This window comes from Chiloscyllium punctatum, chromosome 9 (genome assembly GCF_047496795.1).
Source record: "Chiloscyllium punctatum isolate Juve2018m chromosome 9, sChiPun1.3, whole genome shotgun sequence".
NCBI classification, from domain to species: domain Eukaryota; kingdom Metazoa; phylum Chordata; class Chondrichthyes; order Orectolobiformes; family Hemiscylliidae; genus Chiloscyllium; species Chiloscyllium punctatum.
This window is the reverse complement of record NC_092747.1, coordinates 70,069,603-70,085,885: the sequence shown is the minus strand read 5'-3', so window position 1 is coordinate 70,085,885 and position 16,283 is coordinate 70,069,603. Positions and strand designations below refer to the sequence as shown.

General features: G+C 39.3%; 1 protein-coding gene across 9 annotated transcripts in view; it reads left to right on the top strand.

Moving 5' to 3' along the window:
• Positions 1-16,283, top strand: part of grm5b (glutamate receptor, metabotropic 5b) — a 573,540-nt gene that overhangs the window by 425,218 nt on the left and 132,039 nt on the right. For all 9 annotated transcript variants that reach the window (XM_072577762.1, XM_072577758.1, XM_072577763.1 and 6 more), the window contains exons 5-6: positions 8,185-8,431; positions 13,647-13,815. In XM_072577762.1, the coding sequence (XP_072433863.1) occupies positions 8,185-8,431; positions 13,647-13,815 (416 nt within the window). The remainder of the gene's footprint in view (positions 1-8,184; positions 8,432-13,646; positions 13,816-16,283) is intronic.

Below are 16,283 nucleotides of genomic sequence, written 5' to 3'. Positions count from 1 at the left end.
AGGGTTCCTGGGTGGAACTGATGTTGAGAAGAAGTGAGGAAAAGAGTTTCTTACAGCTACTGTTCTTCAGTGGCAGCTATTTGAATAGCTTTCCAGCTGAAGAGTTCATTCTCTATGCAGCCATTTCCACTTTCTCTCCAAACCCTTTTGCTTGCAAGTAAACTGAATCTATTTACTGACTAACATTGATATTATGCTAGCTAACATTGTAGGGTTACCAACAAATATAGGAAATATCTCTGGAGACAAAGATATCAAAAATAATCAGTGTTCAAGCTTATATAAATGTTGAAACTTAAATAGAAATAGTTGCTGCTCTGAAAATCATTTTTCAATCCTCACTAGATACACGTAAGCTACCACGTGATTATGCAAAATGTCTACCATTATTCATAAAGGGTGTGATGGATATGCCAAATACTTTCAAGGCAGTCAGTCTGACCTCAGTGGTGGGCAAATTACTGGAAGCAATATTGAGAGATAAGATCAACAGTTACTTGCAGATGCATGGATTAATCACAGATCGCCAATGTGTTTTACTTAAATGAAGGCTGTACCTTCCATAAGAACACAAGAAATAGGAATAGGAGTCAGCCATTCAGCCCCTCAAGTCTGTTCCACCATTCAACAAAATGATCACTGTTCTGCTGCAGACCTCAACTCCTCTTTTGTGCCAAGTCCTTATAGCCCTCAACTCCCCAATACTTCCAACACCGATCAACCTGCTCTTTAAATACTTTAAGTGATTTAACCTTCACAACTCTCCAGAATTCTAGATATTCACGGCCACCTGGGAGAAGAAATACCTTCATGTCATAGTTTTAAATAATAGTTCACTTATTCTGTATTTATATCTTTTAGTTTGAGATTTCTCCATGAGTGAAAACACCTTCTCCACATCTATCCTGTCATGTCCCCTCAGAATCTTGAGTGTTTCAATAAGATCACTCACTATTTCTTTAAATTCCAATGAGCAAAGGCTTAACTTGTTTAAAGTTAAAAGTTGCTCAACATCAGATTATAGTCCAACAGGTTTATTTGGAAGTGCTAGCTTTCGGGGCGCTGCTCCTTCATCAGGTAGCCACTAGGGCAGGTTCATAAAACACAGAATGTGGAGCTATAAATTGTATTTTGGAGGTTTTTTTTTAACTGGAATGCTGAGTGGGTTCTAAGCTTACCAAATGAACCTCATTTATTATCTACCACTCCCCTATAGCATCTGTCATGTCTGATTCCCATTTTAGCAGCATCTTTCCCAGAACAAAGCGCCACTCACTGGACATCCCAGAATTTATCAACATCCCTTGTGTTGTGCCATCTTTGAAAGACAGTTATGCAACTGAGCAAACACTGTCAGTCTGGGGATGACCTACACAATTCCTGACGTTTGCCTCAGAAATGGCAGATAGAAATCTACATGCTGCTTCACAGGCACAATCCTGGATGTCCTACTGGATGGATTGGTAGAGATGAGGATTAACTTCTACCCACAGGAACAGCAGTGGAGGTATGACATCAGACCATGACAGTCTGCTCTGAGATTGCTGCCCAGGTAAAAGCAGTCTCAGGTGTCTAAATAGTACACCGTCATGTATAAAGAAGGTCAATGATCTCCCCCCACTTCAACAGGGTTAGTGCCATCACCTTCTCTCTGCCACCTCACTCTCTATCTCTGCTGTTGTGCTCACCTCTCACCAAGGCTCATGCTCAACCACTCTCACTGTTGCATGTAAAATCTTCCTTAATTCACTCTCACCAACCTTAACGCCTAATATCACCGATCCTGTATGCGTTCTATGCTACGTACCAACTCACCCGGGGCACATCCCAACCTGCACCAGATGTAACAACTGTGCCACTCACTTTCATCTCCCATAACATCTGCCTTTTTCATTCCAGGAGAAACAACAATCCACAATAAAGCAGAAAGAGACAAGACAAATGAGGTGCTGCCTGACACTTGGCTTCTCACCCCTATGTGGACAGAATCCTGACTTTGACCAGCTTAATCAGGCCCTAGACTGGTATCAGAGGCTACTCTCCATTAACTCATCCTGGTGTCCCCTCTGAAGTTGCATCTTAAGGGACCAACATCCTTGTGGGTGGGTTTCATAGAGCTGTTGAGAGCAATTTAAAATAATTCAATAGGGGAAGTGTTCACATAGTATTAATACAATAGGGATGCAGCATATCTTAGTAAAAGAATCAACATAGAGGGAGTTCAGTAATATTGAGTTTTAAGGGACTAAGCTGAGACTGTAATGCTAGGGGTATGATGGGTAAGGAGATGAGTTAAGGGCGTGGATTGTATCATGATGCCATCATAATGACATGATTGCAGGAGGGGCAGAGCTGGCAACTTAACATTCTAGGGAGCAGGATCTTCAGCCAGAACAGGGACGGTGTAAAAGAGGAGGTGGTGTCGCACAGTTAATTAAGGAAAAGTTACCGCAGTAAGGAGGGATGGAATCTTGGAAGGATTGTCAAATAAGGCTTTGTGGGTAGAGTTTAGGAATAAAAAGGAGACAGTCACCCTGCTGGGAGTGTATTATAGTCCCCTAAATAGTCAGTGGGCAATAATGGAGCAGACATGTAGACAATTCACAAAGATGTTAAAAACAATAATGGACTAATTAAGAAATTTCAACTTCTCCAACATTAGTTGGGATTGTCATAGCGTAAAAGGTTTAGAGATGGTACATTTCTTGAAATATATTCAGATGAACTTTTTATATTAACTTTAGAAGGTCCAGCAAGGGTCAGTGCAATGCTGGACCTAATTATGGGGAATAAAGTCCATCAGGTGGTCAAGGTGACAGTGGGAATGCATTTTAATGACAGTGACCACAACATGGTATGTTTGAAGTTTGTTATGGAAAAGGTAAAAGATGGTCTTCAGAGAAGGATTTTGGGGAAATGTCATAACATTCAAAGCTATGGGTCAAGTGCTGAAAAGTGGGAATAGTCCAAATTTAGAGTAGTTTTTGTCAGTGTAGAAATGATGGGCCAAAGGCCTCCTCTGTACTGTATGATTCTATGAACTGTACCAGGGCCTCTTGAGCAAAGGCTATCCCCTTTGACTTGACTGAGATCTGCTGACAACCATGACAAACTTTCCTTTGTGTCTGCTCTACAGACCATGGCAAAACAGTAGTAATATGAGCCTAATATCTCATGCTGACAGAGACAAGGTAATGCAGGGCAAGGATGTAGTGAGCATGCAGGTTGGTTCAGAGTAAGTGAGCATTATAAAATCAAGTAAACAGGCTGAAAATGTAACCTGGTTCACTCCTTGAGTTGAGTGAGTACACAGTGTCCTTGCTGCAGCTTTACAATGTTAGTTGCCAATACAGCCCAAGGTGCAGCATTAAGTGCAGAAGTATCCTGAAGTGGATTTGAGATGTGTCATGAGAGTTCTTAGGGACTGGCATGTATCAGATGCCAGTGTTTATGGATGTGGGGTGTATGTGACCAATGTCCATAGAACATGCTCTGTTATTGTCTAGTGTCCAACATTTAGGTTATTCAAACCAAGCAGTAAGCTGGATCCAGTAGGTACACACTCTAGATCCCATGCTAAACGTTCTTGATTTCTAACTTGTTTGAAGACGCTATTTGTTAAAAAATATTAAAGTCTTGGAAATGTGGTGTATTGGATATGAAATTGGCTCCGTAATATGAAACAAAGATTAATGGATGCTTTTCCAAGAGCAAAGTGGTTTCTGATCCCTACGGCTCAGTTTTGGGTCCCTTACTCATTGTTGTAAATATTCATGATTCAGACTTAACTGTGGGAGGCATGATTTAGAAATTTGCAGATAACATAAAAGATTAGCTGAATAGTTGTGAGGGAAGAGAATGGTTGTTGACTGTAGAAAGAGATCAATAGTTTGCCTGAATGGGTAGAAAAGTGGCCAATGAAATTCAATTGCAGAAATGTGAAGATATATATTAAGGTGGTTGAACAAACTAAACTAATTTGCAATAAACAGGAGGCTATTGAGAGAAGTAGAGGGAATGTGAGACGTTGGGGTCTATAACCAATTTCCTAAGGCAGCAGGATGGATAGATAAGATGGTAAAGAGTGCATATGGGACGGTTTCCTTCATTGGGTGAGGTATAACAATAGAATACAAGAACAGGACGTAAGTCTAGAATTAAATCAGACCCTGGTTTGGCCCCACCTGGAGTTTTGTATAAACTTCTGGCACCACATTACAGGAAGGTCAAAATTGCTCTTGAGGAAGTACACACAAGATTTACAATAATTTTGTCAGAGTTTGAAAATTGCTGGAGTGAGGAAAGATTGGATAGTCATAAAGTCTGAATTTTACAGCATGGAAAGAGACTTGTCTCCTCATTGGGTCCATGACAGTCTTCAAGCATTTATCTACTCAACTCCTATTTTAGGAACTTGTCCCATAGCTTTACAATCAACATTATTTCAAGTGTTCATCTAAATATTTTTAAATGTTGTGAGGGTTCCCACCTTTTCAGACAATGGATTCCAAATTCCTTCACTGTCTAAATGAAAAGTATTTTTCCTGAAATCCCCTCTAAACCATCTGCTTCTTCCCTTAAATCTGTTCCCTGATTTTGACCCCACTACAAGGAGGAAAAGGTTTCTGTCATCTATCCTATATGCCCTTCATAATTTTACACACTTCAGTCAGGTTCCCCCCTCAGCTTTCTCTTCTCTGAGGAAAAAAAAAATCCCAACCCATCCAATCTCTCCTCATTGCTGAAAACCTAATGCCTTTTGCAGCAGAGTTAGGTGGCTACTAACTGGCCAGTTATGTCCCCCACAAGCCCAAGATTAACCTGCCAATCCAATGTTTCCCCATCCTCCTGTAACTTGGGAGAAAGTTTGGGAGCAGTCCAAACATGGTAGGGAGGTCACCCATTGCATTTTACAATCTCCTTTCCCTTAAAACATATTGGTGAAGGAAGGGCCATTGAATTAAGTCCTGTGCTCCTCATTGTTTCTGACATTAAGTCCCAGAAATACTCATGGTGGATTATCTCCCTGCTTGATTTTGTGTTTCTCCCCACTGAATTTATCCAAGGAGGTGCAACATCATTGGTGCAACACACTTCACTCGCAGAGCCAACATCATGCCCACAATGCAAAGCACCTAACAATGGTATAAACATTTTAAGTAAATAAATATCAGTTCAAAAACAACTGCTGTATGCACGATTAGAAGTTACTTAAGATTGGAATGTCTGAAAAATGATTGAGATAATAATTGCTTATTTCTTTATGTATGTTACTTCTAAGTCCTCTCATAAGCAGGTCTCATGTTTCCTACAAACCAGATTGTATGTTTCCCTGTCCAATTTTGAGGTAAACATAGCAAGATCAAAGAAAAACACAATACTGTCTCTGACTCTTGAGCAAGACTAGCGAACTATCAACTGTCAATGGGCCCACTTCAAGTTAGCCAAAGGCAATTATTTCTAATTTGGAATTAAGATCTTTACTTTGTAAACAAGTAGTCCCTATTTTGACATTTTGGCAATAGCCAAGGAAAATATAATAATCTATGGAGAGTGGACAAAAAAATTGTTGGGCATTTACAATTACGCTGTTCAAAATAAACCCTTCAAATAATTGAGATGCCTACACTTTACAATTTTGTTTATCATTCTTTTATTACCATTCAAGATAATGGACATTTCTTCTGGATTACTTCAAAATGCTTTGAACAGAATCATTGTTAAAGCGAGATAGAACTGATAGAAACATTGCACTTACTATTCATTTCAAGAAACGTAGCTGAGATCTCTTCCATTTGAATTGTTTTGTAAATGAATGCATTCTATTTCAAAGCAATTGTCAGCAGCACAGAAAAAAAAACTGTACTTATTCTACATTGAAAGGCAAAGTATGAAAACATCAGCAAGGTGAATTGGGAATGTGGATGTGCAAAACCTATGATGAGAAATGTAGTTAAGCGATGAATAACGAGAAAGCAATACACTGATACAAGTTTGGAATTCATGTTGAGCAGCAATGTCTGTGGTGTGTAGCATATGGCAGATCTTAGATTTCACAAGCTGCCATCATGCTCTGGCAGTTTGTTTTGAAGGATTTGCAGAAGTGTTTCAAAGGATGAAATTTAGAAGTGAATGGGAAAATTAGTTTTGATCTAGTTGAATGTTTTTAACTGTAAAATTCATGAGCAATTATAAGTAAAATGCATGACACACATGTTCCTGATTTTTCTCTACTACAGCTGTAAAATTCTTTCACAAATATCCATACTTGTTATATCATTATATCAATTGTTCCTATGATGGGTAGCACAGGAAGCCAGTCAAGAATGAGTTGCACTAGTCAAATGTAGAGGTGGCAGAGTGAGGAGGATGAAAATTTCAGCAGCAGGTGAACTGTGGCAGAAAGAGCTGGCAATATTCTATAATCACCTTGGGGTCAAAAAGGCACCAGATTGTGAACAACCTATTTTAAGCACGGAACGATGAATGATGTTGGTGGCTAAGGAACAGAGTTTATAGTGGATATGACTACAAACTGGGCTTCAAAATACTTGGTTGTAGAAAGTTTCTGCTCATCCATTATAGGACATTGAGCAAACCATCTGACAACTTAAAGATAGCGGAGGGATTAAGAGAGGTGATGGTGAAGTTAGTTGTCATCAATGTATATATGAAAATACTGCTGTTTTTCAATGACATCTCTGAGACGTCAACATATTTACTGATTTGAGGGAGGAAAGTGAGATTGGAAGTGAGACAGTTGTTAGCAAGGACAGAGGTATCAATATTTGTTTTTTTTAAGGGAGGGGAGATGAGGACAGATTCTTAGAAGAAACACATAGTACTTGAGAAGATGGTACCATGAACAATGTTTCTAACATGGGAAGCAGGGAAAAGAAATCTGGTGATCAGTGGTTTAAATGGTAATAGGGTCCACAGATTTATCTTGAGGACAAGATAAGCTCAGAGACTCATGTGGTGAAGTAGTTAAGTCACTAGAGAAAGGTTAAAGATCAGGAGTCGAGCAAGTAGAATGCCAAAGGATTGCCACTGGGTTGGGCAAAGAGAGAGTAGAAACCAACTAAGTTGTCTTAGCTCGATAATGAACTACATGCACTCTTTCCTGACGAAGAGTTTTTGCCCGAAACGTTGATTCTCCTGCTCCTCGGATGTTGCCTGACCTGCTGTGCTTTTCCAGCACCACACTCTCAACTACATATTTGTTGTTCAAGGTGAATGTGGAGGAGATGGAAGAGTAGTTTTAGCAAACAACTTACAATAAAATAGACAAATTGGATGATCCTGGAATAAATGAGAGTGGAACTTAATAGGGCTTTATATGATCCAATCTGATCTGCTAGTGAATAGATAAACTGAATGTCGACCACATCTGTTCAAATCTGTCACTTAAGAAGCAAAGATTAAAGCTGTTCTGGGAATGGCCAGGATGAGGAACAGTAATAGTTGAGAGACGCATATCAGCAATATTTTATAACAGGTAAGATATAATTTTACAGCAGAATTTTTTAAAATCTAGCATCAACTTCATAGCTAAAAATGTTATGCAAGTAACATTACCTTTTATGCATAATTTTCATTGAATTACTCTGCATTTGCAGCATGTCCTATTTTTATCTAAGTGTTCCTTTAGATTATTGTGTCAGCAGTGGTAGTAAAGAAACATTACATTCCAAAGTGCTCTGTACACAGAGAAGTGTCTCAAAGTATTTCACAATGTGATAAAAAAAAAGTGGATCAGCAGCATAAAAAAAATAATGAATTTGGAAGTTCCAGATTACCAAACAGAAATGTTTGGAGAGGTTTCTGAAACCTGTGAAAGAAAATAGAGGTCTTAACAAATGGCATGCTATACAGATGGATATAGTAAGCAACAATACTAATTGATAGTGAAGCAAAGTATTCAGGGAGTAAATAATAAGAACGTGTAAGAAGAAATAACGCACAGAGCCCTATGGAAAAAATGATGAGCAATGGGGAATGTGACCTGGAACCCATGGCAATGTGATTTTATGCTGAAGTTTCATTCCCTGTAAGCTTGCTTATTATTGTTAGCTATTACCTTCAAATTGTTATTTAATAAGTTAATGGCAACCTTCTGTTTCTTGATTAAATGACACACTTGTTTGAGTTGTAGTATGAGTCTTCCTACATTTTCTTTAATAGGAACAGAATCATTACATGATCAATATGTACAAGACACCAAAATGGGATTTGTGATAAACGCAATTTATTCAATGGCCCACGCTTTACACAACATGCAACAAAACCTGTGTCCTGGAGTTAATGGGCTATGTGAAGCCATGAAACCTATCGATGGGAGAATACTGTTGGACTTCCTCATGAAAATCAACTTTACTGGAGTATCTGGAGATGTCATCTCTTTTGATGAAAACGGTGATTCACCAGGAAGGTATTCAATAATCCATCTATAAAATTGATTAACGTTTGTTGTGTGATTGATACCCAACACTGTCACCTTGGTGAAAGATACACGAGATGGATTTCCTACCACCATCCTCCTTTCATATTGGGATCTGCAGGTCCTGACTTGTCTAGTGTGGTCGAGGAAAATCACATAGAAGTCTAACAAGAAAAGGCTCTTGTCTTAAACAAGGTGTAGTTAACTGCATAATAGTAACTAGTTACAAGTTACATTGATATAATCAATATCATTACGAAGAGTATTAGTGAGAAATCGATGGTTGTTCTCATACCCATGTGTCTATGATATTATCACATTGCGTAGTGGTTAACGCACTCCTCTTCATTAGCCTTTTCAAAGTTTAACACCTAACAGCATTGTCTTCCATTTAAATGTTTCAATTGTGATTATCAAACTAATTATTTATAAAAAAAACTCACTGGACATGGCCATTTGCCAGCATGTTTATAGAAGTAGCTGACAAGCTAAGAAACATCATGAAAAATGTAAAAAATTATCAGCACGAGCAATGAAGTAATTCTCTAAATTTCATTCTTTACTTACATTAATGCCTTTTCCTTCCTAGACCTACAGGTCGTTTGGCTATAATGTGACAGTTGTGTTCCTCTGTAACTTTGCAATATCTAAAATCGCGCTGTGGAAAACCATTATAGAAAATCGTGCTGGAGAAGATTGCTAATAGAAAATTGCTATATCCATTCAATAGAAAATTTGCATTATCTAAACAATGTCCATTGTTCGTCACTCACATTATAGCCAATTTGCGCTGATGAAATGCGGGTTATAGCAGAACGACCTGTAGCCTATTTCCAAATATTAGGGTTATATGCTGTTTGCCTAGCTTCTATCAACTACCGATGTACCATACATTTACCATAGAGCGATAGAGCATACATCACTGAAATAGACCCTTCGGTCCAACTCTTCAGCGCCGACCAAATATCCTAAAGTAGTCCTATTTGCCAGCATTTGGCCCATATTCCTCTAAACTCTTCCTATTCATGTATCCATCCAAATGCATTTTAAACGTTGTAAATTGTACCCGCCTCTATCACTTTCTCTGGCAGCTTATTCCATACATGCACCACCCTCTGAGAGAAAAAGTTGCCCCTCAGGTCTGTGTTAAATCTTTCCCCTCTCAACTTAAACCTATGCCTTCTAGTTTTGAACTCCCCCACCTTAGCAAAAAGCTTTGGCTATTCACCTTATCTATGTCCCTCATGATTTTTATAAACCTCTACAAGGTCACTGCTCAGCCTCCAACATTCCAGGGAATAAGCCCCAGCCTATTCAACCTCTCCCTAAAGCTCAAACCCTCCACTCCCGGCAACAATCTTTTAAATTTTTTCTGCACCCTTTCCAGTTTGATAGCAGGGCAACCAGAATTGTACACTAAATTCTAAAAATGGCCTCACAATATCTTGGACAGCCACAACATGAGACCCCCAATTCCTATACTCAGTACTCTGACCAATGAAGGCAAGCATGACAAATGTTTTCTTTTACCTGTGATGCAACTTTCATGGAACTATTTACTTGCGCCCCTAGGTCTGTCTGTTTGATAACACGTTCCAGGACTCTACCATTAATTGTATAAGTCTTTCCCTGCTTTGTCATACCAAAATACAACACCTCACATTTATCTAAATTAAACTTCGTCTGCCACTCCTCAGCCCATTGGCTCATTAGATCAAGATCTTATTGTAGTCTTAGATAACCACCTTCTTTATCCACTAATCCACCAATTTTAGTGTTGTATGCAAACTTACTAATGATGCCTTCGCCTTCTATATTTTCATCCAAAGGCAAAAACTGATGTGCATGTTTAGAAGTATGGAAATAATAAAAACAAAAATCTAAATATAATTAAATTGGCAAGATGCTCGTTAAAATTATGTTGTTTTATTTGGCCTTTTTAAATAATAAAACATCTATTTTCCACTCATCTATAATATCTATTAAATGTTGTTGTACAGTCATAGAGTAATACAGCATGGAAATAGACCCTTCTGCCCAAACTTATTCATGCTAACCATGGTGCCCACTCAGCTATTTCCAATTGCTTGCATTTGGTCCATATCCCACTAAACTCTTACCCCCCCATGTACCTATCCAAATATTTTAAAAAATGTTGCTATTGTACCTGCCTCAACCATTTTCTCTGGCAGCTCATCCCATATATGTACCATTCTCTGCATGAAGAGGTTGCCCCTCAGGTCCTTCCAAAATCTTTTCCCTCACCTTAAAGCTATGCTCTCTGGTTTTCAATTCCCCATCCATGGGAAAAAGACTATATGCATTCATCCTATCTATACCCCTCATGATTTTATACACCTCAATAAGGTCACTCCTCATTCTCCTATGTTCCAAGGAATAAAGTCCTATCCTGGTCAACCTCTCCCTAGAACTCAGTCGTACTAGCCCTGGCAATATCCTCGTAAATCTTCTTTGCACTCTTTTCAGTTTAACTATGTTTTTCTTAAAACAGGATGACCAACATGCTAAATGCCTCTTCACCACCTTGTCTACCTACGATACCGCCTTCAAAGAATTATGTACTTGTACTCCTAGGTCCATCTCTTCCGCAACACTCCTCAGGACGTTACCATTTACTGTATAAGTCCTACCTTGGTTTGACTTTCCAAAGGACAACAGCTCACTCTTATCTGTATTGAATTGTTTTTGCCAATCCTTAGCCCACTTTCCAACCTGATCAAGATCCCCCAGTAATTTTTGATAACTTGCCTCACTATCAACGTAACTTCCTAATTTTGTATCATCCACAAACGTTCTAATCATGCTTGTAAATTCACATCCAGATCATTTATGTTTGTAACAAATAACAAAGGTCCCAGCACACCACTAGTCACAAGCCACCAGTCTGAGATACAACCTTCAACCAACACCCTCGATGGCTTCCCACCATTGAACCAATTTTGGATTCAATTAGCTAGCTCTGTCTGGATCCTTTGCAATTTAATCTTCATGACTCGCCTGCCTTACTAAAGGTGAAAATGTGTTGCTGGAAAAGCGCAGCAGGTCAGGCAGCATCCAAGGAACAGGAGAATCGACGTTTCGGGCATCAGAGAAGGGCTGATGCCCGAAACGTCGATCCTCCTGTTCCTTGGATGCTGCCTGACCTGCTGTGCTTTTCCAGCAACACATTTTCAGCTCTGATCTCCAGCATCTGCAGTCCTCACTTTCTCCTGCCTTACTAAAGGCCTTACTAAAGTCCACATTGACAACATCCACTGCCCTACCCACGTCTATCCTCTTGGTTACCTCTTCGAAAAACTCTAACAGATTTGTTCGATATGACTTCCCGTGCCAAGAAGGTGGTGCTGGAAAAGCACAGCAGGTCAGGCAGCAGCTGAGGAGCAGGAGAATCGATGTTTCAGGCATAAGCTTTCATCAGGAATCCATACTGACTATCCCTAATCAGACCTTGACTATTCAAATGTTGGATGATCCTGCTCCTCGGTATCTTCTCCATCAAATTGCCTACCACTGATGTCAGGCTCACTGGTCTATAGTTCCCTGGCTTATCTTTGCTACCTTTCTTAAAAGAATGAAACAACATTAGCCACCCTCCAGTCTTCCAGAACTTCTCCAGTGGCTAAAGAAGAAGCAAAAATCTGTGCAAGGGCCTTTGCAATTTCTTCCCTAGCCTGCCACGATGTCTGAGGATGGAGTTGATCAGGCCCATGTGATTTATACACCTTAATGAGCTTTTAGACTGCAAACACCTCCTCTCTGTTAATACATATGCGGTCCAAAACACTGCCACTTGTTTCCCTTATTTCCTTATTAAACACTGAGGAGAAATATTCATAAAAATTCTCCTCCATCTCCTGTGGCTCCAAACATAGACAGCCATATTGATCTTTAAGGGGAGCTATTCTGTCCCCAGCCACTCTTTTAAACTTAATATAGCTATAGAACCTCTTGCAATTATCATTAACCTTATCTGGCAGATCCATCTCACATCATCTTTTTGCTCTTCTGATTTCCCTCTTAAGTATGCACCTCCACTCTTTATTGTCATCAAGGGATTCACTTGAGCCCAATAGCTTAAATAAGACATAGGAGCGGAAGTAAGGCCATTCGGCCCATCGAGTCCACTCAAATCCATTGTATGTCTTCTTCTTTTCCCCAATCAGCCTCAATATCCCTCGACAACCAGGGATCTGTAAACCTGCCAGCTTTTCCCTTCATTCTAACAGGGACATACTATCCCTGGACTATTGATATCACACTTTTAAAAGCCTTCCATTTGCCAGTTGTTCCTTTTCCTTCAAACAGACTCACCCAATCGACCTCTGCTAGATCCTATTATCTTAGTTTTCCTATGCAAAGACCATGTTTGTTGAACTATCGTATAATACTAATTTCCCATTAATTGGGGTATAGCTAATATTTAGCTTTAGTACTACCAACCACTAAAGCCACTCAGGTGAGACAGTTGCATAAAGGCCATGTCACTGCATGAACAATTCTGAGCCCAGGGTAATGCAGTGGGACACCAGTTGGAATCCCATCATGGCTGCTGGTTGGATTTAAATTCAATTAATACATCTGGAATTGAAAGCTAGCTTTATTAATGATCATTATGAAATGTTTTGGGGAAGGAAATTTGCCATCTCTACCTATGATTTCAAATCCACCATAATAAGGTTGATTCTTGACCACATTTTTAAATAGGAGGAGAAAGTGAGGACTGCAGATGCTGGAGATCAGAGCTGAAAATGTGTTGCTGGAAAAGCGCAGCTGGTCAGGCAGCATCCAAGGAACAGGAGATTCCTGAAGAAGGGCTTATGCCCGAAACGTCGATAAAAATTCCTGAAGAAGGGCTTATGCCGGAAAGGTCGATTCTCCTGTTCCTTGGATGCTGCCTGACCTGCTGCGGTTTTCCAGCAACACATTTTCAGCACATTTTTAAATAGCCCAATGAGCAACTCAGTTCAAGGGCAATAGGGGATTGGCAACAAATATTGGTCTTGCCTGCGATGCCGTGTTAGAATCAAATTAAATATTTATAAGAAAATACATATAAGAATTGAATGCAAGCAAAAAGAGGTCAATTCCCTATCTTGATTATAAATGTGAAAGCAAGATGCAGTAACACAAGCCAATTTATTTAGCATACTGAGGCATTATTTTGACAAACTGTTTTTGCATTTAGGTATGAAATAATGAATTTTAAAAAGCTGGGCAAAGAATATTTTGACTATATTAATGTTGGAAGCTGGGACAATGGAGAGCTGAAAATGGATGATGATGAAATCTGGTCCAGTAAGAATCTTGTTGTCCGGTCTGTCTGCAGCGACCCATGTAAAAAAGGGGAAATAAAAGTGAGTAGTCTGTAACTTTTCTTAATTATATCATATAAAATAATGACCTAGATTTTATAGTAATAATTGTGATTGCAACATCTTCAGCACGTAACATTTTTATAGTTAAATCAAAAAACAATTTCTCAGGGGCAGTTGTTTGTGGAAATATAAATATTGCTGTCAGAGGTAGTCTGTTCATCCCCCGCTTGCACTGTTTAGGTTCTTGTTATTAGATTTGACATTGAAATAGCTGCAACACCATGAACCTGTGATACTTGCAGATTAGTTCTGCACAGAGAAACCTAGAGTGGTGCATTCAGGAGAAAATAGCATTTAATGTGTGGTAAGTGATCATTTCATGAACAATTTCTCTGGCCCTGAAAAATTATTTTCACATGTGTGAAGACTTATTTGTTCAGAGGAAAGTTAGTGTTGGAGCTTAATGACCTTATTAACTGCACATCCTGCCTCATCGTGTCTTACTACCATAAGCAAACTACATGCAGAAATTTCTCAACATGGAGATCAGGGCAGCTACCTGCTGAATTCAACTTGTCACTTGCTCCAAAGGACCTCCATGTTGGACAACAGGCACAAACAACTCAGGAGATGATTTCAGCACATGTTTCATTGACAGCAACCACATGGACCCCATAATCCACTGACACTGGCAACCAATGTATGCCATACTCTTAGACCCTCATAGAACCTCGCTGATATATTTACAGTATGCTTCTGCATTTTAATGCTGCAACTTGGAACCCCAACAGCAACTATCATTAAACGATAGAGCAAGGACACTGTGGACTCAGGATATGCACCCAGTTCATGAGCTGTCTCTGCATAATGGCTATATTATATATCAGACTGAGGGGAGAGTGGGTGAGATACAGTATAGCCCATGCATTAGCTCTTTAATTTCCATTATCTGTCATAATACCAGTCAATCATGTGACTTGCAAATGGCCAGGCAAGAGCAATGACCAATGCAGGGACAAAATACAGTCCCTAATGGTGATCGTCACTGCAGTGAGACACCGAGGGGATTTCACCAGGGTTAAATTGGCAGACCCCAGTGAGGAGGATGAGGGACAGGTTTGAGGCTAGAGTGAACAGAGTAATGGCGGATGGGGGTGAGGGAGTGGGGTAGAGGTGTGATCTTGTGAGGATTGGGGTAGGCTAAACTTCAAACGCCAGAGGGAATTGGAAAGGACATTTCTTCCTCCCTCTGCCCAACTTGCTTAACATACAGCCCATACAGACAGAGTTCCCAAGCTTCCTGCTTGGTGTGGGTTTCCTCCCACTCTAAATAAAATGACATGGGGTAGGATGAAGCTCTCAAGATGCCATAGGTGAACAGACTGTCCAAAATCTCCAACACTCAAGTTTCATAAAGGTTGGAGGTGGTTAGGTTTTTGAAAATCCTTTGCTACAAAATGCCCCAGCAGGGAGTGTAAAATCTAGTCCAAGGTTAGATATTCAGCCACTGTTTTAAACCTGAGCTGTATTGATTTTTTTCTTTTAAAATGGTCAAGCACAGAAGTACAGATTTCTCTAGGGCTGACTGCAGGCTAAGGTGTAATATCACACCTCATGAAATCACACTAAATTCAACAGTTCGTTCAAATAATATTTTTAGAAGAATCTATATTATAAATTGCTTTTTGTCAGAAAGATTTCTTTCGTATTCGGTGTGTTTATTCAATAGCATACTGCATTGTAGTAGTATCAATCAAACATCAATCAAACTAAAAGTAGCTTTGGCTTTCTTTCACCCAGAAAAGTCACATTGATTTAGAAATTAATCTGCTAATGCAAGATACTAACCATATCAGCTTGTCTAGTGCAGCTTTAAGCATTCTAACAAAGACACTCATTAAAGAGAGGTTACTTTTTAATACATTTTGAGAAGAATTTGAGAGCCTCAAAATTATACATCGTTCAAGAATGATTAATTACTAAGAACAAAATGAAACTCTTGGTTAAGTGTTTTGCATTGTAAAGAAAGAAAAAATGAAAATCAAAGCTTTAGGATGTAGTAAAATTTTAAAGAATACACTATAGAGGATAATTGTGTGCAATAAGGACAAAATTATCTTTGACTGTACAATCTGACGTGAGGTATTGATAACAAACAATATTTATGAAGGGTGTGTATTCTGCGAAAGTTACAAAGGGATTTATCTCTCGGTAAGTCTAAGCAGTTGATCTCTTCTGGACCAGCAGTGGAGCCATGACAGTAGATGTTGGCCTCCCTGAACCAAGAGGATCAATGCAGCAAGAAGCTCTCTGCCTTAAAGCTTCCTACATGAGAATCTGAAATAAGTAGTTGGTCATGGACAAATCTTCTTTGCAGAGCATAGCTGTCAAAAAAGTATTGGCCATGTTCAACCTGTTAACCATCCATCATGTGGAAGATAATTAGTTTTAATTATACAAGTACAGTAGTGTAGTCATTATGTTGCTGGACTAGTGATTCAGACGAT